This window comes from Carcharhinus amblyrhynchos, chromosome 21 (assembly GCF_965287045.1).
Source record: "Carcharhinus amblyrhynchos chromosome 21, sCarAmb.v2.hapA, whole genome shotgun sequence".
Classification (NCBI taxonomy): domain Eukaryota; kingdom Metazoa; phylum Chordata; class Chondrichthyes; order Carcharhiniformes; family Carcharhinidae; genus Carcharhinus; species Carcharhinus amblyrhynchos.
In genome coordinates, this window is record NC_137344.1 from 45572818 (window position 1) to 45597969 (window position 25152).

General features: G+C 41.3%; 1 protein-coding gene across 1 annotated transcript; it reads left to right on the plus strand.

Annotated features, from left to right (window-relative positions):
* The first annotated feature begins 1231 nt into the window (after nucleotides 1–1231).
* fdxr (ferredoxin reductase) lies at nucleotides 1232–24950 on the plus strand. Its single transcript, XM_080209097.1, has 12 exons — nucleotides 1232–1322; nucleotides 2944–3041; nucleotides 4967–5062; nucleotides 6019–6141; nucleotides 6942–7055; nucleotides 9927–10028; nucleotides 10544–10651; nucleotides 11710–11794; nucleotides 16592–16791; nucleotides 17531–17702; nucleotides 21548–21721; nucleotides 23027–24950. Exons 1-12 carry the CDS (start codon nucleotides 1265–1267, stop codon nucleotides 23155–23157), a joined length of 1461 nt encoding a protein of 486 aa, XP_080065223.1. The 5' UTR covers nucleotides 1232–1264; the 3' UTR covers nucleotides 23158–24950.
* Nucleotides 24951–25152: the final 202 nt, after the last annotated feature.

Below are 25152 nucleotides of genomic sequence, written 5' to 3' on the forward strand. Positions count from 1 at the left end.
AAGCCATCAGTATGTCCAGGCAGCGGGTGATCAACGGGGTCGTCCATCCCAACTGTCTGCCCTCCTACTGTGGCTATATCCGTGGCCAGATGTCCCTGGAGAGGGAGCATACGGTGTACGCGGGTGCAGTGGATGCCTTCTGGGCACCGCAGGGGCTGGGGTGCATTATTGACCCTGATAATCACCTTTTGATTTAATGTTTTAAGTTTCCTTTGTGATTAGATTTTGGTTCAAGCAGTTCCCCGTCCTTTTGGGGAGCTGCCCCTTTTAATTTGTCCTTAAGTTGAGTTTGTTTATTTGGTTGGTATGCAAAAGAGCTTCCTAAAAGATCTACCTGCTCTGGTCTACATGTGACTCCAGACCCACAACAATGTTCAATTGGCCCTAAACTGCTCTCTGATATGACCCGAGCAAACCTCAAGGGTGATTAGGGACAGGCAGTAATCGGCATACAGGCCAGAAAAACCCAAATCCCATAACAAATAAAAATAGATGTTTCCTGGTCATTGATCTCTCTGTTAAGGGTGGCATGGTAGCATAGTGGTTAGCACAGCTGTTTCACAGCTCCAGCGACCAGGGTTTGATTCCCGGGTTGGGTCACTGTCTGTGTGGAGTTTGCATGTTCTCCCTGTGTCTGCGTGCGTTTCCTCCAGATGCTCTGGTTTCCTCACACAGGCCAAAGATGTGTGGGTTAGGTGGATTGGCTATGCTAAAACTGTCCCTTAGTGTCCTGAGATGCATAGGTTAGAGGGATTAGTGGGTAAATGTGTGGGGATATGGGTGGGATTGTGGTTGGTGCAGACTTGATGGGCCAAATGGCCTCTTTCTGCACTGTAGAGGTTCTATGGAATTTGGTTCTTCCTGGACTCCCCATGATAAATGATCTCTGTTGACCTTCCCTTCCGTCTCCATTTAACTGGATCACAACAAGGACGTGGGGCGGCGGGGCGGCGCGGCGGGGCGGGGCGGGGCGGGGGGGGGGGTGGTGGTCATGCTCCAGCCAATTACAATCCGCGTTTCAGAATCTTCCCGACCAGCCATCCAATGGAAACAAAGCTTTCATTCCAGCAGCCAGGGGCGGGGTTAGGTTCAGGAAAGCCGTTTTCTGATTGGTGGCAGCTTTAAACCCCGCCCCGGCCGCGCCACGTGACGGAGAGGCTACCCCTTGACCCCTGGCCCCCCACCCCCACCCCCACCCCCCACAAACACAGCGCGCGGACCCAGCCTGGGAGAGGAGCGGTCGGGGACGGTTGGTGCGGGGAGGATGTGGCGGCTCCTTACCCGGGTGTGTCCCAGAGTCACCGGCAGCCAGGCTCTCGCCGGTGAGACAGCACCGCCGGGAATCCCGCGGCTGAAGGTGGATCCTTCAGGAGAATGCGAGAAGGGTTTGAGGGTCTCGAGAGAGGATGGGACTGTGTGTGTGGGGGGTTCGTGGGTGGAGTGTGTGTGGGGGGTTCGTGGGGGAGGGGTGGAGTGTGTGTGTGTGTGTTTGGGTGGGGGCGGGGACTCTGTGTGTGTGTGTGTGTGTGTGTGTGTGTGTTGGTGGGGGAGGTGCATGAGCGTCCTGGAGGAGGTATGAAGTGTCTGGGATTGTGTTGTTGCGGGAGCGGCTGTAAGAGGCGTTTGGTGCTGGCTGTCTAGGGAAAGGAGGGCCTTGGTTGGAAGGGTTTGGTGCCTTGTTATCTGCTAAGTTACTGTCTCCTATTTGGGTCACATACATAACCACAGAATTCCTAAAGTGCAGAAGGGGGTCATTCGACCCATTATGTCAGCACCAACTCTGAACGATCGTCCCACCCAGGCTCTATTCCTGTAACTCTATGTATTTACTCTGCTAAATCCCCTAACCTGCACATCCTTGGACACTAGGGGATAATTTAGCGTGGCCAATCCACCTGAACTTGCACATCTTTAGACTGTGGGAGGAAACTGGAGCACCTGAAGGAAACCTTCATAGCGAGGGGGATTGAATATAAAAGTAGGGAGGTCTTGCTGCGGCTGTATAGGGCATTGGTGAGGCCGCAGCTGGAGTACTGTGTGCAGTTTTGGGTGCCGTACTTACGCAAGGATATTTTGGCCTTGGAGGGAGTGCAGAGGAGGTTTACTAGGCTGATGCCGGAGTTGAGGGGGTTGAGCTATGAGGAGAGGCTGAATAAACTAGACTTGTACTCGTTAGAGTTTAGAAGAATGAGGGGAGATCTCATTGAGACATATAAGATGATGAATGGAATGGATAGGATAGAGGTGGAGAGACTCTTCCCGCTCAGAAAGGACAGTGGGACTAGGGGGCACAGCCTCAAGATAAAGGGGGGGCGGTTTAGAACGGAGTTGAGGAAGAACTTCTTCACTCAAAGGGTGGTGAATCTCTGGAATTCTCTGCCCGTTGAAGTGGTGGAGGCTGCCTCGCTAAATATTTTTAAGACGCGGGTTGATGGGTTTTTGATAAGAGAGGGGATTAAGGGTTATGGGGAGAGGGCGGGAATGTGGAACTGAGCCATGACAGATCAGCCATGGTCTTATTGAATGGCGGGGCAGGCTCGAAGGGCTAGATGGCCTACTCCTGCTCTTATTTCTTATGTTCTTAAACCCATGCAAACACAGGGAGAATGTGCAGTGTGTGACATACAGTCACCCAAGGCCACAATAAGGAAGCATGTGCTCTTTTTCCTCTTAAAGGCACATACCCCACTTAAGAATGTTTCTGGTTTCTGTATTCTGTTTTGTTTAACAGCGCACACAAGGACATGCTCACTTACTTGAGAATTGATTAGCACTGTAGATGTGTCTAGTCACTCATACAGGATGTAAGACATGCATCAGTAATTTAGTGCATGACATTGTGGCTTTTTTTTCAAACAAGCTAACTTGGATCTAACTGCTGCACGTCGATCTTGAATTCACTATGATTTAGTGTAATAATGTGTTCTCATGTTTTCAATTAAGGATTGCGAGGGTTATCCTTGAAAACAAGTCCAGAACTTAAAGTTTGTATCGTCGGTAGTGGTCCTGCAGGTTTCTACACTGCCCACCACCTACTCAAGGTAATCTTGTGTGAAGGCTCTAGTGGTAATTCATGGAGTAGCATAGTGCTATTTCTGCTATTTTCAGCTTGGCTATGTAAATACTTAAAGGTAACAAACTTGTATTTATATAGCACCTTTTAAAGATGTCAAAAGGTGTTTTGCGGATTCATTAGTAACGGCAGGATTGTTAAGAGACGTCGCGATTATGTGTCATCTAATTCAGTCTTGGTCAGTTGTTAGGAAGGTAGGTGGGCAACAATTGTATCCAAATTTTTTGCTTTACCCAAATTCCTCAAATAACTTCTTCACAAGGATGTGATGCCATTCTAATTAGAACATCATCCACATTTGACATTGGACGCCATTTGAAAAGATGCATATTTTAAAACGAAGGTGGTTAATGGACTTTTAGGTATGTGTTTTAAGGGATAGTGAGGTGAGTGACTATAGATCAGCTAGTATTAATTGAATGGTCAAGCAGGTTTGAGGAGCCAACTCCTGTTCCTGTACACAGCTTTAGGAAGTATTGTATGCAGGCTGCAGCCAGTGCCTCTATTGATGGTGCATCACTCGTTGTGGTACTGGATCTCACACACTGGAAGGGTTCTTGGTTTCTGTGATGTCTGAACTTCATTAGTGGTGGTTGGTTGTTACAGTTGGTATTAGTGACTTGGGGCGGGGGCAGAATAAAAGCAATTGGGACTGCTGCTTCTGGTTACAATCTGATAGTTTTTGTACAGATACTGGGGAATGACAGGATCAGAATCCTAGTGTGAATAATGTGCTGACATTTGCTGTTTTGGCTTGGCTGTGGAATGGAAAATTGGGAGAGGTACAGGTCAGCCACAAGGTTTGGTGTGGTTTTAAAACAGGATCACCAATAATTGGATGGGGCCAGTTTAAAATAAAAGCAGATTTGTACTTGGTTCATGATTTTTGAGGGAAATGATGTGGGTACTGCTGCTTGTATTCGGTGTAGTGCATAGTGGGAACTTGACAATACTGTTGGATGGATTTACAAACCATTATGATTTAATGCCATTATCTTGCCTTTTCCTCATACGTGTGCACATTGTTTCAATTCATACAATCATCTAAAGCCCTGGTTAAACATACCTTCACTTATTTCCAGGAAGTGCATTCCAGACCTGAGCCACTTGTTGTGTGAAACACTTTCTCACTTCGCGTTTGCTTCTTTTGCAACCCACTTTAAATCTGTACCTTCTTGTTTTTGAATCTTTTGAGTGGAAACAGTTTCTCTGTATCTACCCTGTCCAGTACTTTTTGTTTATTGATAATGGGACTATTTATCACTGACCGTTTTCATGAATTGAAGTAGAATTATGTGTCCCCTGGATTTTATAATTTGGTGAAATAGTTTGGAGAAGGTACTGTGATCTGTACTTTTGAGAAACTGAAGTAACAGCTGCAGAAATCAGAGCTTTGACTTCAGGTCTACATGTTAACTCTATGCTTCCTTACACTGGGTATAATATTTCCCTGATAATACTGGGTGGATAATCCTCTGTATTACGTCTACGTAAGCGAGTTTGTAAAGAATGTGTTTACAGTTTTATACCTAAAATGCACGGAGGCAATTTTTGTTCACTCCTGTTGGAGTTGAGCAAAGGGATGTCGCAATTCCTCGTTGGTTGCTTTTGATGTAAGTAAACGTCTGAAACCATCTGTCAACTTTGGGAAGATATTTGAAAATGCCTGGTAATTATTTCATTCATGGCTTGGATGTCTTTAGAACTTGTATTTTCTTCCCTGTATAATCAGGATTTGTAGTTATCTCATTAGTGATGGAATGGAAGTGGAATTTTTAATATTGTGGTAAAGCTTTGGTTTTCTGCATTATTTATGGGTTGTTTGTTTCCACAAAATCTTGAATCTACATGTTTGGTAGGGAGGAATACATGATTTGCTGTCTTGTGTTCCAGTACCGTGAATCGGCTGTGGTTGACATTTACGAGAAGCTGCCCGTTCCGTTTGGCCTTGTGAGATTTGGTGTTGCTCCTGACCATCCAGAAGTGAAGGTTAGTGTGGTCACTGATCAGTGTTGAACAGAATGCAGCTGCTAGCCTTATCAGCTCCAATTTGAATATACTCCAAATATGCCAAGCGCCAAAGAGTCTATTAAAATACGCAATTGAATGATTAAAATAGACATGTAAAACTACCAAAAATATAATACTTCATAAATTGAAATATTTTTGCATCCCAGTAGAATAAATCTGTTTCCATTTATTTGGTGTAATTTAAGGTTGTATCTACTTCATTTCAATTTTTCTTCTAAAAACTAATACAAAGAGCAGATAATGGCACAGCTTATCCATTCTTTTTCTGAAAAAGTGCCCTCTGTCTTGATTTTAAACCTCAATAATACATTTTCCATTCACCAATTGGCGTGGTTACAGTTTTTGGAAAGGTGCAATCTCTCCGAAGGAGGGCTGGAGTAGATTGTTGAGTTCATATATCTGCTCTCCATACGTGGGCAAGTAGATTATATCATTTGTACCTTGTATCTTATGAATAACAGCACAGGAAATCTTTCAGTGCTGAAAGTTTGCTGCTTATATTTAAAGATCCTTGTGAATGTTATTTTCAAGGTTGTGTGTGCTGGTTTGCAGACGATTTCATTGACGTATGGCATTTTAAGTTATAAAACAAATCTAAAGAATGTTCAAGTTTGTTTGGAATTCATTTGGGATATAATTTAATGCATTGTCTTGTATTGCTGGAGCTGGGGTGGAAGGCTGGTCTTGGGAATTGCCCACTGCAATACAGTAGATGGTTTTTGAGTTATTTAATGAAGAGGTGGATATGGTGGTAACTAAATGTCTTTGCTGTTCCCACCTCTGCATGTGAAACTGCAGCAGGAATGCACAAAAACAAAACACATTTGATCATCATAACAGAACGCTAGTTCATGTTGCATGAAATATCTCATGTAATAATGCCTTTTAGATATCGATGTGTTTCCATTCCACAGAATGTCATCAATGCATTCACCCAGACAGCACATCATGACCGCTGCTCATTTTATGGCAATGTTAATGTTGGGAAAGATGTTAGCATTGAGGAACTAAAACAGGCATACCATGCTGTGGTACTGGTAAGAAATTATGCACTTGTCGAATGTTTGCCATTCTCCAAATGTACAAAGTGAAACATTTTGACTAAGCTCACCCGCGATACTGAGCCATAAAGCTCTACTGGAAAGGTTAGTTGCCCTTTGTTGTTTCCTTCACAGTCTGAACATGATCCTCGGTGCATCTAATCATAGAATCCCTCCAGTGCAGGAGGAGGCCATCTGGTTCCTTGAATCTGCACCAATTTGCCTACAGAACATCCCACCCAGGCCTTATCCCTGTAACCCACTGTTACTCCACTGATCACTAACCTAGATACCAAGGGACAATTATCTAGGAATAATTTAACATGACCAATGAACCTAACTTGCACACCTAACTGGAGCACCTGGAGGAAACCCAAGGGGGAATATGTAAACTCCACAGTCACCAGGGCTGGAATTGAACCTGGATCCCTGGCATTGTGCTGCCTTGTCGGCCTTATTCTACTTTGCTCCTTGAGTTGGAGCAGAATTAGGCCACTTGGCCCATTGAGTCTGCTCTGCCATTCAATCATGGCTGATATTTTTCCTCCTCCCCATAATTCCAGATCCCCTTATTAATCAAGAACCTACCTATCTCTGTCTTAAAGACACTCAGGGAGCAGGCTTCCACACCCTGCTGCGGCATAGTGTTCCACAGATTCACCACTATAAGACATATTTGGATGCCAACTTTTGTGTTTCAGTTAATAATTGTGTTCAATAAAATGCAGTATTTCTCCCAGCTGTTTTATCACAAGGCAAACATTATAAGCCATTAACAAAACTCTTTCTCATCCTAGACCTATGGAGCTGAAGCTAATCGGACACTTGGTATTCCTGGTGAAAATCTACTGGGTGTCTATTCTGCAAAAACGTTTGTAGGCTGGTACAATGGCTTACCTGAAAACAGAAAAGTAAGTCACTTTGCAGGCTACATTATATTTTCATATGCTTTGGCTGGAGTGGGAGGGGGCTATTTTTGTTTTTTTTTTGTATCTCAAAATTGTTGGATGAAGTGGTACTTTGGGGCAAAACACTACAAGAATTATTTAAAATCTAGATTTCCTCCCTGTTATTTGGAACAAAAAAAACACTGCTCGTCCTCATCAGTTGCAGATATTGAGAAAATCCAACACGTATGTTAATCTAAAGGCTCAGTACAATATGATTAGTGATCACTTCCTATTTCTAAAAACTCTACCACTACTCCTTTCTCTGTTTCTGGACTTTTAGGACGAAATCAAACGCTACTGGAGGGCTAATGGGTCCAATACAAATATTTTAATGGTTTGAAATAATTATTTAGCTAGTTGCCTAATATGCAACAGATATATTTGTTATTGGTCAGAAAAATAACACAGGCTAGCACGTCTTCTTTCTTCTAAACTCCAATGAGTACAAGCCCAACTTATCCTCCATACCAGGGGTCAACGTAGTGAGCCTTTTCTGGACTGTCTGTAATGTCAGTCCCCTTAAGGGGACAAAAATTGTTCACAGCATTCTAGATGTGGTCTGATTAGTGCCTTGTATAGTTTTAGCAAGACTTTCCTAATTTTGTATTCCCTTTCCCTTTGAAATAAAGGCCAAAATTCCATTTGTCTTGTTTTTATGCATGAGGACTCCCAAGTCCCTCAGTGCTAAAGTTTTCCATTGTCTTTCTCAACTTGAATAATACTTAGCACCTTTTCTTCCTGCTAAAGTGCATAACTTCATATTTTCCTACATTGTATTTCGTCTACCAAGTTTTTGCTCACTCATCTAACCTGTCTGTATCCCTCTGGACGCTTTTTGTCTTCCTCATCACTTGCCTTCCCATCTATTTTTGTCATTGGCAAATTTGGCAACAGTTCATTCACTTCCCTCATCCAAATTATTAATGTAAATTGTAAATAACTATGGCCCCAAGCCTGTTCTCTCTGGCAGTCCAGTTACAGATTGCCATCCTGAAAATGTGCCTCTTATCCCCATTCTGTCTTCTATCAGTTAGCCAATCCTCTGTCCATGCTAATATGCTACTTAGCACCATGGGCTCTCTCCTTGAGTAGCCTTTTACACAGTACTTTATAAAATGCTTTTTTTGGAAATCCAAGGATATTGTATTTACTGGTTTCCTTTTATCTATCCATCCAGTTTGTTGTGGCCTCAAAATTCTAATTTTCAGTCATAATTTCTCCTTCATGAATCCATGCTGACTCTGCTTGATTATATCATGCACTTCTAAATGCATCCTCTGTAATGGACTCTGTTTTCCCAATGACTGATATTAAGGTAACAATAGGTCAGTTAGCTTTTTTGTCTGCTTTTGAACAAGCATGTTACATTGGCAGTTTTCCAATCCTCCAGAACTTCTCCAGAATGTAAGGATTCTTGAAAGGCTTCTACCACTGTGCGCAGACTATCACTGTAGCTACTTCCTTTAATATCCGGGGTACAGCCCATGAGATCCCAAGAACTTATCAGCCTTCAGCTGCATTAGTTTCCCTAGTACTTTTTCTCTTAATTATTGTATTTATTTTCTCTTGCTCTTCTACTGTCCTCCTGCTCTTTCTGCCCCCGATTATTTAGTATGTTTGGAATGTGATGAGTGTCTTCCATTGCGAGGACTGATGCAAAATATTTGTTTAACTCTTCTGCCATTTCCTGGTTTCCCCATTATTATTTCCCCAGTTTCATTCTCTAAGGAGCCTATGTTCATTCTATCTTTGGTCTTCCCTCTCATACATTTAAATAAGCTCTTGCTGTACATTTTTGTATTCTTGCGAGTTTACTGTCATGATTTATCTTTTAATTTTTTGGTAAACTTTTGTTGGTTTGTAAAACTTCCCAATCCTCTGGCTTACAACTAATCTTTGCCACATTGTATGTCTTTTCTTTGTTGAATGCTATCCTTAACTTCTTTGACTAATCATGGTTGATTTGTTCCTTTCCTAGAACTCATCGTTTTGAATTAAGAACTATTTTCATGAATATCTGCCATTCCTGATCAACAGTCTTTCTGGCTAAGCTTTCCCATTCCACTCTGACACACTTCACCCTCATTCCTTTATATTTACCCTTAAGTTTAGCACTGTTATTTCTGAACTAAATTTTTCACTCAATCTGAATGCTAAGTTTTACCATGTTATAGTTATGGTTTTCCTCGCAGATCCTTTTATTGAGATTGTTTATTAAACCTGCCTCATTACACAGTTACCAGATCCAAAGTAGTCCAATCCTGATTTTAGTTCACAACATATTGTTCTATGGCAATATCCTGAATACGCATGAATTCTTTCTCATGGTTACCTCTGCCGATTTGATTTTCCCAACCTACATGAAGATTAAAGCACTGCACTTTTAACATGCCCTTGTTATCTCCTGATTTATTCTGTCCTACACATAGCTGCTGTTAGGGGACCTATAATCTCTGCATTAGCGCTGCCTTTCCTTTGTTATTTCTTACCCCTATTCATGGATTCTGCCTCTTCTGATTCAAGATAATTTTTTATCGTATTAATGGAATAAGCTACCCACCACCCTTTCCTTCCCATCTGTCCTTATGAAAAGTTACATTCCCCTGAATGTTTAGTTCCCAGCTTTGATCTCCGTGTCGATAGTTGCTGAGATCATTCCGATTAATCTCCATTTGTGCTGCGAATCACTTAATTTGCACCAAGTGCTATGTGCATTTAAATAAAGCATCATTAAATTTGCCTTATTATTTTTACCTTTTTTGGCTCTTTTGTTTGTTTGTACACTCTGCCCCTTCCTGTCGCATACTGGGTATTTTGTATTTTCTTTTGCAGCTAAACCCTGAGTTGAGCAGTGAGACAGCCATCATCCTGGGACATGGCAATGTGGCACTGGACATAGCCAGGATTCTCCTTTCTCCCATTGACTCACTTAGGGTTTGTGAATTCCTGAAGTTTTATCTAGCTTTTCATTCATAATTGTCATCACAGTGCAGTATTTTAAAGAGAATATTTAAATTTGCACAACTGTGCATAAAAGAAAGGAAGTAGTTAACCATGATTCTCTGGTCATTGTGATGTGGGGTGGGGTTGATTGACCCGCTGGTCTTTTCCTACCCATCAATTTATTATGCTTGTATAAATAATTAAACATTGGGTAAATTGTAATACTGAACAGTAATTTGGGATGTAGAGAGGTAAAGCTGGCAGGAACAGTGGAGTTTTTCTACAGTGTCAGCTGAGCAGCTGAAAACTGTGGAACTGGGGGTATTAAAGTATCTCCACTGTAGGAAGAATGAAATTGCAACATGATAAATTTGCATAAGTTTCTATCATAGATCTAAATATATAGACATAGACTGTATTCAAATATTTTTTGTGTCGATACGGAATTTTCATCCACTTTCAGAATTATCTAATATACTAGTTTATAACTGGATGTATGTTTACAGAAAACAGATATTGCTGCACATGCTTTGGAGGCTATAGCAGCTAGTAAGGTAAAGCGGATACTCCTTGTTGGCAGAAGAGGACCTCTCCAGGTTGCGTTTACCATAAAGGTATTGTATTATATAAAGTTACAACCATCTCATTAGAGTATAAATAAATGATTTTTGCCTTGTTTAAGTGTACCGTTACCTTGTTCCTAATGCACCTATTTTTGTATCACTTCAGTTCACAATATTGTCTGCCAAGCACCTTTGAGTTTCACAGTTGATTTATTGGTGCTGATATCTTGGACACAGCTTATTCAGTGTAATTATTCACTTGCCAGCTATACTACGTAGTGTGTGTTGATGTAAAATATATTTGACTCAATGCAAACCGTGCAGCCTTGTCCAGTTAGTAAGTCTGCTACGTACTTGGATGAGTGATGCGACTCCAATCCAAGAGCTGTTCATATATCCTTTTGGATTTGCACCCATTGTGTTGGCCTGTTGCCGGCTTGCTTTTTTTTTGAGGGGATGGGTTGGAGACACTCCTAGGGTAGTGCAGTGCTCCACACTGATCTACAGGTAACTCAATGTTCTGAGTCATGGTGCAAGTTTTTCAGCTGTAACAGCTAAGTGTTCAGAAGTTCCCAGATTTAGGTGTTATCCTTTCTTACTAGTCAATCTTTAGGCTGGGTTGTAACCATAATTTGAGGATGGGTGAAGTTGTGCGCTGAGGACCAGCAAATGTAATCAAACTTCTTGACAATGTTAAACTGTTTTTCCTGTTTTACTCCTGGGGCAGCTTCTGATATTAATGGTGCGTAGGGGGAGGGAGTGATGAATTGGGTCTCAGATGTGTTCTTTCAGAATGAAGTGCTATATATTATCTGACCCATGTGCTGCTGCCAGTATGAACCATAGTCATTTTTAATTTGCACATTTAGACAGTGGTATTAGTATGAGATTGCTGCAAATATGAAATCAGTAACGTGGGTTATAAAATTGCATAACTACTGCAAAAGTAGTTTTCTGATTGTGGGAGGAGTGCTGTTTGCAGGATTCTTTTTCTGAACTGTATAGTGACAAATTTGATTCTTTAAAAAGTCTTAATGCATGCTTATTTTATTGTAGTAATTGCATAATTAAGTGTGAAGTAGTTTTATTCTCTTATTCATCTCTAATAGGAGTTGCGTGAAATGATTAATTTGCCTGATACTTGTCCATTACTGCATCCAAGTGACTTTGAGGGGCTAAAACACATTGTTAAAGGTGAGATTGATTGATTTGGTAGCTGCTTTGTTGGTGATCTTATTCCCTCCTAACTAAATACGTGAACTGACTGTTAAATGTCTAGTATTGTTTAGGAAGGTCTTATAGGTTTTGCCTACCTTTTTGTATAAGCCTTTACTCAAAATACAAAAGCAGCAGGTGTGTTGTGGTTTTTCCACATCTTGTTTTTATTTTTATAATTCATCTTTAAGCCTTCTCGTTATCAAATGAGATTTTCTCAAGGTCTGAAATTTGGGTTAGGTTATTACTCATAAGCAGTCAAGATTGCAATTTTTTAAAAAGTGAAGGCTAATGAAGTCTGGATTTCTTAGTTTCTGTCCAAATGTGCATGCTGATAAGAAATTCTTGCAGTTGAAAGTTTCATTGTACCAGTGGTTGAAGCTCATTCCACTGTTGATCACTAGAAGAATGAAGAGTCCACCAGATTTCGAGTACAGATATCCCATTTTGACAAGAGTGTAGGCCAAAGGGAAAAAGCATCTTATCAAAGCAATTTGTTTAATGCATCAGGAAAGCACTTAATTAGTTGAAAGAATTGTTGAACCTTCACTGGGTTTATTGTACAAGTTGCAAGGTCTTGGGGGGCGGGGGGGGGTGGTGGTGAAAAATGTCAGGATTGAAACAAACAGCTTGAGCTAAATGGGCATTGTGTTGGAAATTTCATTAGAGACTGTACTGAGGGTATTGCACCACAACATTAATCATTGGTAAAGTTTATGCATGTGCTTTCTACTTGTGTGATAACTGCCTTTGTGGCTGCACAAAAGTTTCAACAATAATGCAAGCAAGCAGATAGACTGTACTCCTCCAGCACAACAAAGTGAAGTCTAGGCAAGCTGTACATACTTGCTATCTAAGATGATGTACTTGCAATCCTCACTTCTCTGCTTTGATTACACAGCTGTTTGATTTACTCAAACCTGTGGGGAATGTTGCTGCTTAAATGAATTATTTATTGGTCCAAATATTTGTTTAATGCCATGAATAGTTTTCTGCTGTGCTGCGAGATGTGGTTTGCAATTAGAAAATCAAATGAAATTAGGCTAGAGGGAACAATGGTGAAAAACAGTGGTGGGAGTAATAGGAGTCGAAATAAAATTGGAGCAACAGGGTAGAAATAATCCCAAAAAATGAGAATGAGGGTAGTAGTGGGCAAGTGGGAGCAGGAAGAGGGAGTGATTGGGGGCAGGAGTACTGTAAGAGGAGTGTGCTTATTAAAACTGGGATCAAAAGTGTACAAGACTGTTTGCAAGGAAAATTATTACTGTTCTTTTAGGTCATTATGATCGTGCCATCATTTATCCACTGATCATGCACATCAATGTGTTTGACGTGGTTTGTATCTACACCTTGCACTTCAAATGAACAATATTCATCAATCTACTTTTGATTCCAGTTAATTTTTTTTGATTGGAGAGGGACACTTGTTCCACTGTTAGCCAAATGAGACGAAATAAAAAAGCCTCTAATCAAAATTAGGTGGAATTTCCACAAGCGATGAAACACATCAATTTCTTTGCGGGAACAAAAATTCAAGGGTGTTTCTCTTTTTTTTTTCCTCAACCAGTTTTGAAATTGGTTTGTTATTCAAGAATCAAATGTTCCCAATTATTTGTAAGCAGACAATTATGATTGTATCAACTCTTAACTATTTAGACCCCTGTGGCATTCTGTATTTGGCAGCAGATTTAATGTATGGTTAAAATTAAGATGTTTTCTGAATAAATGCTGGAGGGGTCTTGTTAAAGCTTGAACAAGGTCACGTCAGTGCAAAACCATTCTGGCGCACTATCAAACAATGGCCTGGTTGTGAACCACAAGGCCCACACAGCAAATTGATTCACGAGCTCTTGTTTACATCATGCACAGTGAACGCACTCGTGCATTCTCTATATTTGAACATGCAGTTCTTGTTTATATATAATGTTGATAGCTAGCTGCTGCCTGGGTGATACCAAACTGCTTGCTCATGATCATTGCAGTATCATGGAATGTGGCATTAGTGAACAATCTATGGTAATACTGGTGACCATGAAACTATTTCAGATGTTAATTGAATTTAAATTCCACCTACTACTGTGGTGGGGTTTGAACCCTTGTCCCTGGAGCTTTAGTCTGGGTCTCTGAGTTACTACAGTGATGTACCACTATGCCACCATCTTCCCACTGTCTGATTATGTTTGGCAGTAATGCCAGTTCTTTCCCAAATCCAGGCAACATGTTCCAAAGCGTTAGAGGCAGTAAAATCAATGGCATTTCATCTGGAGCCATTCCTCTTGGATTATCAAGCAGATGCACCAAAGGCAATTTTTTTGTCTGAAAATCCCTGGGCCATGATGAGGCCACCAGCCCCCCTCAGTGCAGTGAGATATTTGTGGATGATGAAGATGTTTGAATGTGCAGAGGCTATAGGAAAGATTTGAGGTCTGCTATCAGCTCACACTCCATTGAAGAACTCCTGTAGTGATCAGCTCAAATTGAGATGAATGACCACCAACAACCACAACCACCTTTGTGCCATGCATGACTCCAACCAGTAGAGTTTTCCGTCTGATTCCCATTGCTTTTGGGTTCCTTAATGCCATACCTAGTCAAATTAATGTCAAGAGCAGTCACTCTCATCTTCCTTTCAGCATTCAGGTTCTTCCATCTATAGATTTGGCTCAAACATGAGGTCAGGAACTGAATGAACCTAGTGGAACCCAAATTGAGCATCTGGGCATAGGTTATTGCTAAGCAAGTGCCACTTGATAGGGCTGTTGATGATCTCTTCCATCACTTTACTGATTGAGAGTGAACTGATGGTGGTGATTGGCCGGGTTGGATTTGAGGATGGGGTCCTACAGTGAGTTGTATAATTGTCCAAAAATGCTCACAACTGGATGTGGTGGGATTAGAGCTTGGATCTGGTCTGCTGGTTGTGAATCTTAAGTTAATGAGTTCATTACAAAAGCAATGCAGATGGGTTCAAGTCATGTTTGTGACAATTTACCATCCAATTTAAAAATTAGTTTTCGATTGAAATGTTGGTATTGCACTGAAAAGATGTAATCTATAGTAAACAGAGAATTCAAATGGCAATGATAAATACCAGATAAGTGCCAGGTGGATATACATTTTTATCTTGCAAGTACGTATGTCACTGGGACAAGCATTTAAACATACCTGTCTTAGCATAATTTGAAACTTAAGACCATGGCAAAAACAGGTACTTGACTTTGAACATAATATCACCTGATTGCCATTTTGCAAGGCAATAAATATTTTTTGACTTAATCATCCTTAATGCCATGATTCTGTACTATCCAGATCTACAAGTGTAATTGATAGACTTCACCCATGAGTAGCTTTCTTGCTTCTAGGAAACCATCTGGTCGTTAAAGAAGGAAGTTAGCCATTTCAAGTACACACATACTTTGAACAGTAAGAAAATGTACCTTGTTTGAAAGAGAAACCAACTTTCTACAAGATCATCTGTGGATGGCTAAATACATATGCTCTGAGAAGTTCTTGAATGAAAAGTTTTACCTTTTAAATTTCAAATTTAATTCAAATAATTTCAATTTGAAATTTGAATAACTCAAATTTGGATGAGTGCACAGACCCTGGTTCATTTGTATGTAAAATATCCTATTCTTCAATTTTACGAAGAGTGGGAGCCCAGTGTCCTGATCAGTACCTATCTTAAACATCAAATTACCTCACCTGTTGTTCACGAGACTTTGTGGCTGCTGTTTGCTTATCTAACAACAGTGACTACACTTCAGACGTAACTCATTGTGAGATACTTAGGGACGCTCAAAGGTGCTATATAAATTAACATTCATTGCAGAAATTGTAAGTCAACAAATGCAGGAATCTTAATGATAGACTAGTTAAAAACCCTTTTGTGGATCCTTACGACCTCTGACACAATTTAGAACATATTTATTTAGGGTTAGAAGTAGGCTTACATGAAGTTACTGACAATCCCCTAGTTATCACACTCTGGTGTCTGCGTACACTGAGGGGGAATGTAGCATGGCCAATCCACCTAACCAGCACATCTCTTGGACTGTGGGAGGAAACCAGAGCACCCGGTGGAAACCCACACAGACAGTGGGAGAATGTGTAGTCTCCATGCAGCGAGCCAAGTCGGGAATTGAACTCGGGCCCCAGCCCTGAGGCAGCTGTGCTAACCACTGTGCCTTATGTTGATGACCCTACCAGATACTTGCGTTCCTTTTTAAGAGGTTTGCCATTCTAATTCTAATCTAATGCAAATAACCTGATCCGTTTTAAAGTTACCCTTTCTTTTCGAAAATCTTTTGTAAATCTGGAATTTTTGCTTTTCCTTTTTGGAATAAGGCAACTTGGGCTTGGGACTTACTGCGGGTCAAGTGTGAAATACTGGTAATGCTTCCTATAGGCTGCACATCTTATAGCAATCCAGCAGGTACAGAGCTGACTACACTGAAATTGTCTCCTTTATGATACCACTCGTGCATAGCCATGTAAAAGAATGTAACAGCACCAGCTATTTAAATGGATAAGTTGCACGCAATGAGAGAGTTTAAAGGGGAAAGTATTTGGGACGACCAAATTATGCGTAACATTTACAACTACTTGATCATCAAACAGCATTCCTGTCTAGAAAGTGGCAGTTAAGGTCTAAACACAAATGAAATCTTTAACTGACTGGTCCTTGTCTCTCAAAGGAAGTCTTTTGCCTTTTTTTGGTCACAAAGACCTTTAAACTATATTTCTTTACTAAATTCTGTATCTGTTGCTTTCCAGACTTGCCGAGACCAAGGAAGCGGCTGACTGAGCTCATGATGAAAGCTGCTCTTGAAAAGCCTTCTGGGAAAGAAGCTGAGCGCCGAGCAACAGCTTGCAAAGAATGGGGCCTTCAGTTCTTGCGGAGCCCTTTGGAGGTTATACCCAGTAACAATGGCAAACGAGTGGCTGGGATTCGGCTGTCTGTTAACAAACTGGAGGTAGACACAACTACACATTGTGCCACACATGATTGATCCGGAACTACTGGTGACCTTACTTCAATGGGCCTGAGGCTAGGATTGAAAATTTGCATGCTTTGTTTGGGTTAGGGGGCAGAAGTAAAGGCAAATGCCACAGCTGGTAGATACTTAGCATGCTGCAGCATCTCTGCTTCCTCCATTCTGACTTCGTGATTGCTGCTCCTTTGGCTATGCCTTCAGTCTAGGTCCTTTGGAATTCCCTCCTTTAAATTTCTCCACCTCAACCCCTCTGCCCTCTTAAAATGCTGATTACAATCTTTGACTGAGCTTTTTAGTGACTTTTCCTCCCAGGAATTTGAGCAATAAGAGCAGGAGTTGGCCCTTAAGCTGCTATTCAACAAGGTCAGGACTGGGATGTCAATGTTGCTAGCAAGGCCAGCATTTGTTGTTCATTCTTAACTGCTCTTGAATGGAGGTGACCTGCTATCTTCAGCTCTATCTTCAAGCACTGTCCTTGTATCTCTTAACTCCCATGGTACCCAAACATAATTTCCTAATGTGACTGTTTAGTATAATTGGTAACACTTGCCTTGAGTCACTTTGCGTAACTTTGTTCGTGTAAATACTGCCTTTTTGTTTGATCACTTGATAACTAAACAATTAATATTATAATTTAAGACTTTTATTCTGCATCGAGACCAGACTCTGGAACTTGTATGTGTTTGGTTTGACTACTGGAGAACTTTTCCCTTCTGAGGGTTTAGGAGAGTCTGCAAAGTTCGTTCAGACAGAAGATGTTGAAGACTTGGAGTGTGGATTAATGTTGAGCAGCATTGGCTACAAAAGCTATCCAATTGACCCCTCAGTTCCATTTGATCAGCAGCAAGGGATAATTCCAAATAATTTGGGACGGGTCCTGCATGCACCAGGTCAGTTGTTTAGCTGTATAGCTCTTTAATGAGAGTCCATCTGCAGAGAGACTGGGTTGATATTTCAGACGTGGACCTGTTGTCTGAACCAGAGTTTAGACAGGAGATCTTCACATGAAACATCAGCCCACTTTACCCTTCACAAATGCTGAAAACTCTTCTATGCATTTTCAACAGCTCAGAGGTGGGGCTATCTGCATTAGTAACTGTTTCATAATTGTGAGTAAGGTTGAGTTAATGCTTTAACTATTCCTTCTGCGATTCCTTACATCGGAATGTATTCTGCACGTAATTTATTGCACTACATGGGCTTCAGTACATTTCAATTAATATAATGATTTCCCTAGCTGAAGAAGCTAGAAATTAGATATGTGGCTCCCTATTGTGTTGGGGGTGATGTTTCTGATAATACTGAAGAAATTCAATTGAAAAATCTTGTAGGCTGTTTTGTAAGGGCAGTTCATATCCTCAAGGATTTGCTGTCATTTCTCTAGGTTAAAGAACTGATCATATTGTACAAATCAAGGTCGTCTTGATAATCTGAGGCCTGCAAGGTCTACTGTGTAAAATTCATGTCCCTGGGTACCATCTTGCAGCACATGGCACTGAGGGGATGCAGGGGATTTTTTGCAGTGACACAGGTTGAAGATCATTTGACTGTTACAGCAGCAGCATAATTAAAAGCTTATCTGGTTATTTATAGTGTAAACTTGCATTCAGGGATGAATTTAAATTAACAACTTAGAAAGCTGTGCAGGAGCAAGTGGCAATGTTTGAATGTGCTCCTGCCATATTTTCAACAAGCAAAGACTAGACACCAACCAGGATGCCAGTCAGGAGGTTACTGACTTTAACAGGTGTGGAAATGTTCTTTGTGCATGTAAATGTCAGCTGGTTTACAAACTTTATTAGACATTAAAGTCTAACTTGATAAGGACAGCAGTGCACTGTATCCTTTTCACTACAGAATTAATTCCATGTAAACTTTAAAACTTGTGCTGCAGCTCTTGAAGATGCAAGAGCAGAAAACAATTCTGGCAGGAATTCAGGATAGTGTATGCGGCTGAGTGGTTTTGTCACAAGCATTGAGCACTTCATGATATAGCTTAATGTTTTCCAACCTAATGTCACTTAAACTTTGTAGTGCATGCATTTTGCATATTAGCAGAGTGGCTATATTGCTGAGCTACTAACGCAGAGATTTTTCAAAATTCAAATCCCACCCTGGCTGTTTGAATTTTCGGGTTTATCAAAAACAAAATCACAAGATTAAAAGTTAGAATCTGTAAAAGTGACCATGAAGATGTTAAACAGTTATTTCAATGAGAAACAAGCCTGACTCATTAAAGTTTAGTCACAAGTAAGGCTTACACTGCAGTAAAATTACTGTGAAATTGCCCTAGTCGCCACACTCTGTCACTGTTTGGGTCAATGCACCTATGATGTGGAGATGCCAGTGTTGGACTGGGGTAAACACAGTAAGAAGTTTGATAACACCAGGTTTAAGTCTAACCGATTTATTTGATAGTAAACTCTCAAGCTTTTGAGGTTAAACTCTTTGTCAGGTGAATGGAGAGTTCTGGCCTCAGACAGAGCATATAAAGCACAGACAGTTTACAGATTAGAATGCAAATCTTTACACCTAACCTGCTATTCAAGTCTTAAAGTGGCTGACAATGTGAGTGGAAGGAGCACTGATCACAGGTTAAAGAGATGTGTATTGTCTCCTGACAGTACAGTAAGTGAGGTTTTGCAAACCCAGCAAGTCATGGGGGTTACAGATAGTGCGACATGAACCCAAAATCCCTGTTGAGACCATCCTCTGTGTGTGGAACTTGGCTATCAGTCTCTGCTCAGCGACTCTGCGCTGTCGTGTTGTGAAGGCTGCCTTGGAGAATGCTTACCCGAAAGTCAGAGGCTGAATGCCCGTGACCACTGAAGTGTTCACCAACGGGAAGGGAACTGGTGATTGAGCGATGTTCATTCATCCGTTGTCATAGCGTCTGCATGCTCCACTTCTCCAGCTTCCACTCTAAACATGTTAAAGAAGCCATCCCCTATGAACAAGCCATTCGTATACACAGGATTTGCTCAGATGAGGAGGATCGTGACAGACGCCTCCAGACGCTGAAAGATGTCCTCATAAGAACAGGATATGGCGCTCAACTCATCAATCGACAGTTCCGATGCGCCACAGCAAGAAACTGCACCAACCTCCTCTGAAGACAAACACGGGACATGGTGGACAGAGTACCCTTCGTCGTCCAGTACTTCCCTGGAGTGGAGAAGCTACGACATCTTCTCCGGCGTCTTCAACATACCAGTGATGAAAATGAACATCTTGCCAGGGCCATCCCCACACCCCCACTTCTTGCCTTCAGACAACCACATAACTTCAAACAGACCATTGTTCGCAGCAAACTACCCAGTCTTCTGGAGAACAGTGACCACGACACCACACAACCCTGCCACAGCAGCCTCTGCAAGGCATGCTGGATCATCAACATGGATGTCATCATCACACGTGAGAATACCATCCACCAGGTACACAGTAAATACTCTTGCAACTCAGCCAGCGTTGTCTACCTGATACGTTGCAAGAAGGGATGTCCCAAAGCATGGTACATTGGGGAGACCATGCAGGCACTATGACAACGGATGAATAAGCATTGCTCGACAATCACCAGGCAAGACTGTTCCCTTCCTGTTGGCGAACACTTCAGTGGTCATGGGCATTCAGCCTCGTGATTTTCGGGTAAGCATTCTCCAAGGTGGCCTTCACGACACATGACAGTGCAGAGTCGCTGAGCAGAGACTGATAGCCAAGTTCCGCACACGTGAGGACGGTCTCAACAGGGATTTTGGGTTCGTGTCGCACTATCTGTAACCCCTGTGACTTGCCTGGGTTTGCAAAACCTCACTGTACTGTCAGGAGACAATATACATCTCTCTAACCTGTGATCAGTGTTCCTTCCACTCACATTGTCGGCCACTTTAAGACTTGAATAGCAGGTTAGGTGTAAAGATTTGTATTCTAATCAGTAATCTGTAAACTGTCTGTGCTTTATATGCTCTGTCTGAGGCCAGAACTCTCCATTCACCTGATGAAGAGCTTAACCTCAAGCTTATGAGTTTACTATCAAATAAATCGGTTGGACTTAAACCTGGTGTTGTCAGACTTCTTATTGTGTCAATGCACCTAACCACATCTTTGTGGGAGGAAACCGGAGCACTGAGTAAACCCGTGCAGACACGGAGAACATGCAAACTCCACGCATGGTGACCCAATCTGGGAATCGACCCTAGGTCCCTGACGCTGTGAGGCAGCAGTGCTTACCACTGTCTCACTGTAATGAACTATCATCCTCATTTAGTTTGGCCTGTATGTGACATCAGCTCAAAGTCAATTGTGACTGATTCTTAACTGCTACTTATTGAATGGTGACCCAGCAAACCACTCTGTTGTATCAAGGAAGTGAGTGGGTGGATAACCACCATTTGGACAGTTGGGGATGAATGATAACATGCTGGCGTTGCCAGCGATATCCAGCTCCTGAAATTATGCAGACTTCAGTCATTCTGTGGCATATTATGCAGGTACGTATTTGCCAGGTGGATGAAGTCATGTCATTGGATGTAATTGGTGATTCAGTGGGTATGCAGTGGATTTGCTGAATAAGGAAATGTCATTGAATTTCTTTCAAATTAATGAGGTGGGCCTTGAGTAGCCATGTGAATTTTGAGACAATGGAAAGAGACTGGAAATAATTCTTGAAGGATTGGGTGTTATGTTATTTAATTGCAGTGTTTTTTTTTCATTATCTTTCCCCTTCCAACTTTCTCAGGCCTTTACTGCAGTGGCTGGGTGAAAAGGGGACCAACAGGGGTTATCGTAACCACAATGCACGATGGCTTTGAAACAGCTGAGTCGGTGCTGGAGGATGCACGATTAGGAGCACTGGATGTGTCTGCTTCAAAAGGAGGATTCCAAATAATGGAGGCTTTGCTTAAAAAGAGAGGTGTGTAGTTTGAAACACTTTCTTCAAAATGTATTAAGCCAATTTCAAATAATTCTCGAATTTTGACCATAATCCACGGAAATATCATCTCTTTGATATATTTCAGTCTTGGAACAGCAGCATGCATGCAAAGACAATCTCAGTTTCTCTTCAGGGGAGAACCAGATCAATTTAATAAGGGTTAATTTGGATCTTTTTTCCATAATCTTGGTATCTTTTGAAGTCTTGATGCACAGAGATATGGGGAAGAAAACCTATATGATTTGAAAAAGTTTATCTTAACGCTGTCACGCAGGGATAATGCATAATACCAGTAGGGTAGTATTCTTTCCTCCAGTCAGAAGATTGTGGGTTCACTGCAGGAATTGCACACTGCGTGCTGAGGAAATGTTGCAGCAATGAAAGGACTTTCCTCTAAGTGAGAGGCCAAACTGAAGTCTGAAATATTTATTCTGGTGATTTGAGGGATATGACGGAGTTCATGAGATTACTTGAACCAGGGAGTCCTCTGTCCTGGCCAGCATTTCTCTCTTGACCACAAATACTTCATTGGTTTTTACTGCGTACAGTTTTGGTTCACCCTATTATAGGAAGGATGTTATTAAATTGAAAGTGTAGAAGACATTTACTGGATGCTACCGGGACTTGATGGTTTGAGTTATGAGGCTGGGTAGACTGGGACTTTTTTTCGAGGCTGAAGGGTGATCTTATAGAGGTCTATAAAATAATGAGAGACATAGATTAGCTAGGTAGTCAATATCTTTTCCCAAAAGTAGGTGAGTCTAAAACTGGAGGGCATAGGTTTAAGGTGAGAGGGAAGAGATACAAAAGTGCCCAGAGGGACAATTTTTTTCAGAGGGTGGTGAGTGTCTGGAACAAGCTGCCAGAGGTAGTAGTAGGGGTGGGTACAATTTTGTCTTTTAAAAAGCATTTAGACAGTTACATGGGTAAGATGGGTATAGAAGGATATGGGCCAAATGCAGGCAATTGGGACAAGCTTAGGGGCAGCATGGACAAATTGGGCCAAAGGGCTTGTTTCCATGCTGTAAGCCTCTTTCTATGATTATTCATAGTCATTTGTGCATTCCTACCATGTGCAAGATCTTTGCCTACATGTGAAATGCCCTAAAAAATCATTCATTCTACTTTCTTTTGACTTATTCTGTTGTCTTGTAAAGTTAAGAGCATATAATGCACAATTATTTTGGATTCTGTTTTAAATTACTGTGGTAAAACTAATATTTTGAACAGATTATTAAAGATGTTTGTATATGCATATAAATAGGTTTTAAAATCTGGTTTTAGGTGTACACCCAGTTTCCTTTTCTGGATGGCAAAAGATTGACAATGTTGAAGTGGCAAATGGAAAGAAAGCAGGCAAACCCCGGGAGAAACTGCTTGATGTGCAAGAGATGATTGAGGTGGCCAATCAGTGAGGATGAAGATGTCAACATGAGGTCAATTGTGATACAGATTAGATGTCTCCTACCTCAAAGATCATTCTCAGTACCTGGTTTAATGCAAAACAGGTCCTCCATTTGTTGTTCTCGGATTAAAGAGACAGGATAACTAAGATCAACAATTGGTGCTGTTGCTATATAAAAAAAAAGGGAAAAATCTTTGTGAATCACCGTATCCAACTGCCTCTTAAATGTGTTAGATTAGAATCATGGACTCCCTACTGTACAGAAGGAGGCCATTCGGCCCCTCGAATCTGTACCAACTACATCCCACCCAGGCCCTATTGCCATAACCCTCATTTACCCTACTAATCCCCTGACACTAGGGTCAATTTAGCATGGCCAATCCACTTAACCAGCACGTCTTTGGATTGTGGGAGGAAACCTATGCAGACACAGGGAGGACAGTCACCCAAGGCTGGAATTGAACAGTGCTAACCATTGTGCCACGGTGCTTTTGTCTTTGCAACTTTCCCTGTGTGAAAAACTTGTCTGTCCTGAATTTGAATTTCAGCAGTCTGGAATTATGCTCACTTTCCTCTAACGCTCATGTTATTATCTCTAACTTGCTGTTTCTGTGTGCCACCTTGAGCATCTTTTATAAGCTTTCCTTTGTTGGAAGAATCCAAGTTTCTTCAGTTTTTCCTCAAACAAGAACCTTTTTATTTATGCTTTTTGCCAAATAAAAGCATTGAGTTGCAGATTGTGGTGCCTAAAACCAAAACCCAGCAAAAATGCTGATAAATCAATGGGGTTTATCCATTATCCAGTCCAAAGCACTGTTTCAGCATAGTATCCTTTGGTGCTGAAAAATGTTCATTTGTGCCTTTACTACTTTGTCCCATCTTCTCAACCCAATGCGCACCCACTCTGATATAATTCAGCTTTGCATTATTACCACAGGTGATTGAAGGACTTTCTGCCATTTAACTAATCTCTCCATAGAAACCTTCGGTTTTCTCCTTGCAGCCAATCGGCTCTTTTGTGATCATATTTTTGCCCCCTTATTATTCAGAGGAGCATTATGTATTAATCACTTTGTGAAGATGTGCTTCCTAATATCTGTCCTGGTCTTAACCTTCTACCATTTCAGTATTCCTCTTACCACATCTTGAGTTTGTGATTCTGTCAGTGGCAGCTGCTTATAGCTCAGTCTTGTGCTAAAATCTGTGCTGGACCTTGTTTTCCTGTCTTGGTGAGCAAATCTTTATCCACTTCTAATTTTTTTATAAGGCCCCCTTCTCTTTCACTCAGAACTGAAGATTCCTAGGTTTTCCTGATCTTTCTTCATAACTACAGAATTTAATTCTGGAAATTGATTTATGCACCTTCTGTTGGACACTAGCGCTGGTATTTTACTGTCCCACCTGCCACGGGAATTAGTGGGCAAGGGGGCAGACCATTGGAAAGGTTTGTTGACCTCAGGTGGGATTTTATGTTTCAGGACAAGCAAGGCTGTAAAATCCTGCCCTAGGAGTGAGATCCAGAAAAATTCAACAGATCACAGGACTGAAATATTTATGCAATTAATGTTGACCAATTTGTTCATCCTGTATACTTCATGTGTATGTTCCTGTTCTTGAAGAAAATCCAGATTTATTGGAACTAAATTATATTAATCTCAACCCAATGCCCACCCACTCTGATATAATTCAGCTTTGCATTATTACCACAGGTGATTGAAGGACTTTCTGCCATTTAACTAATCTCTCCATAGAAACCTTCGGTTTTCTCCTTGCAGCTGAATTTGAGGAATTGAATGTACCCCAGTGTGCTGGAATAAATGTTAGTTATTCCTTGGTTCTGGCAAAAGGTTGACCTGCAAATCCTGTAATTGCCAGTTTGGCCTTTAGGGGTCAGTCAACAATTTTGCTTAAAATTCTAGCAATTGTAAACATCCATGCCTCTGGGAGGGGGGGAAGAAAAAAATGTGGATTTCTTTTCCCAGTAGGAATATGATTTGAAGTTTTA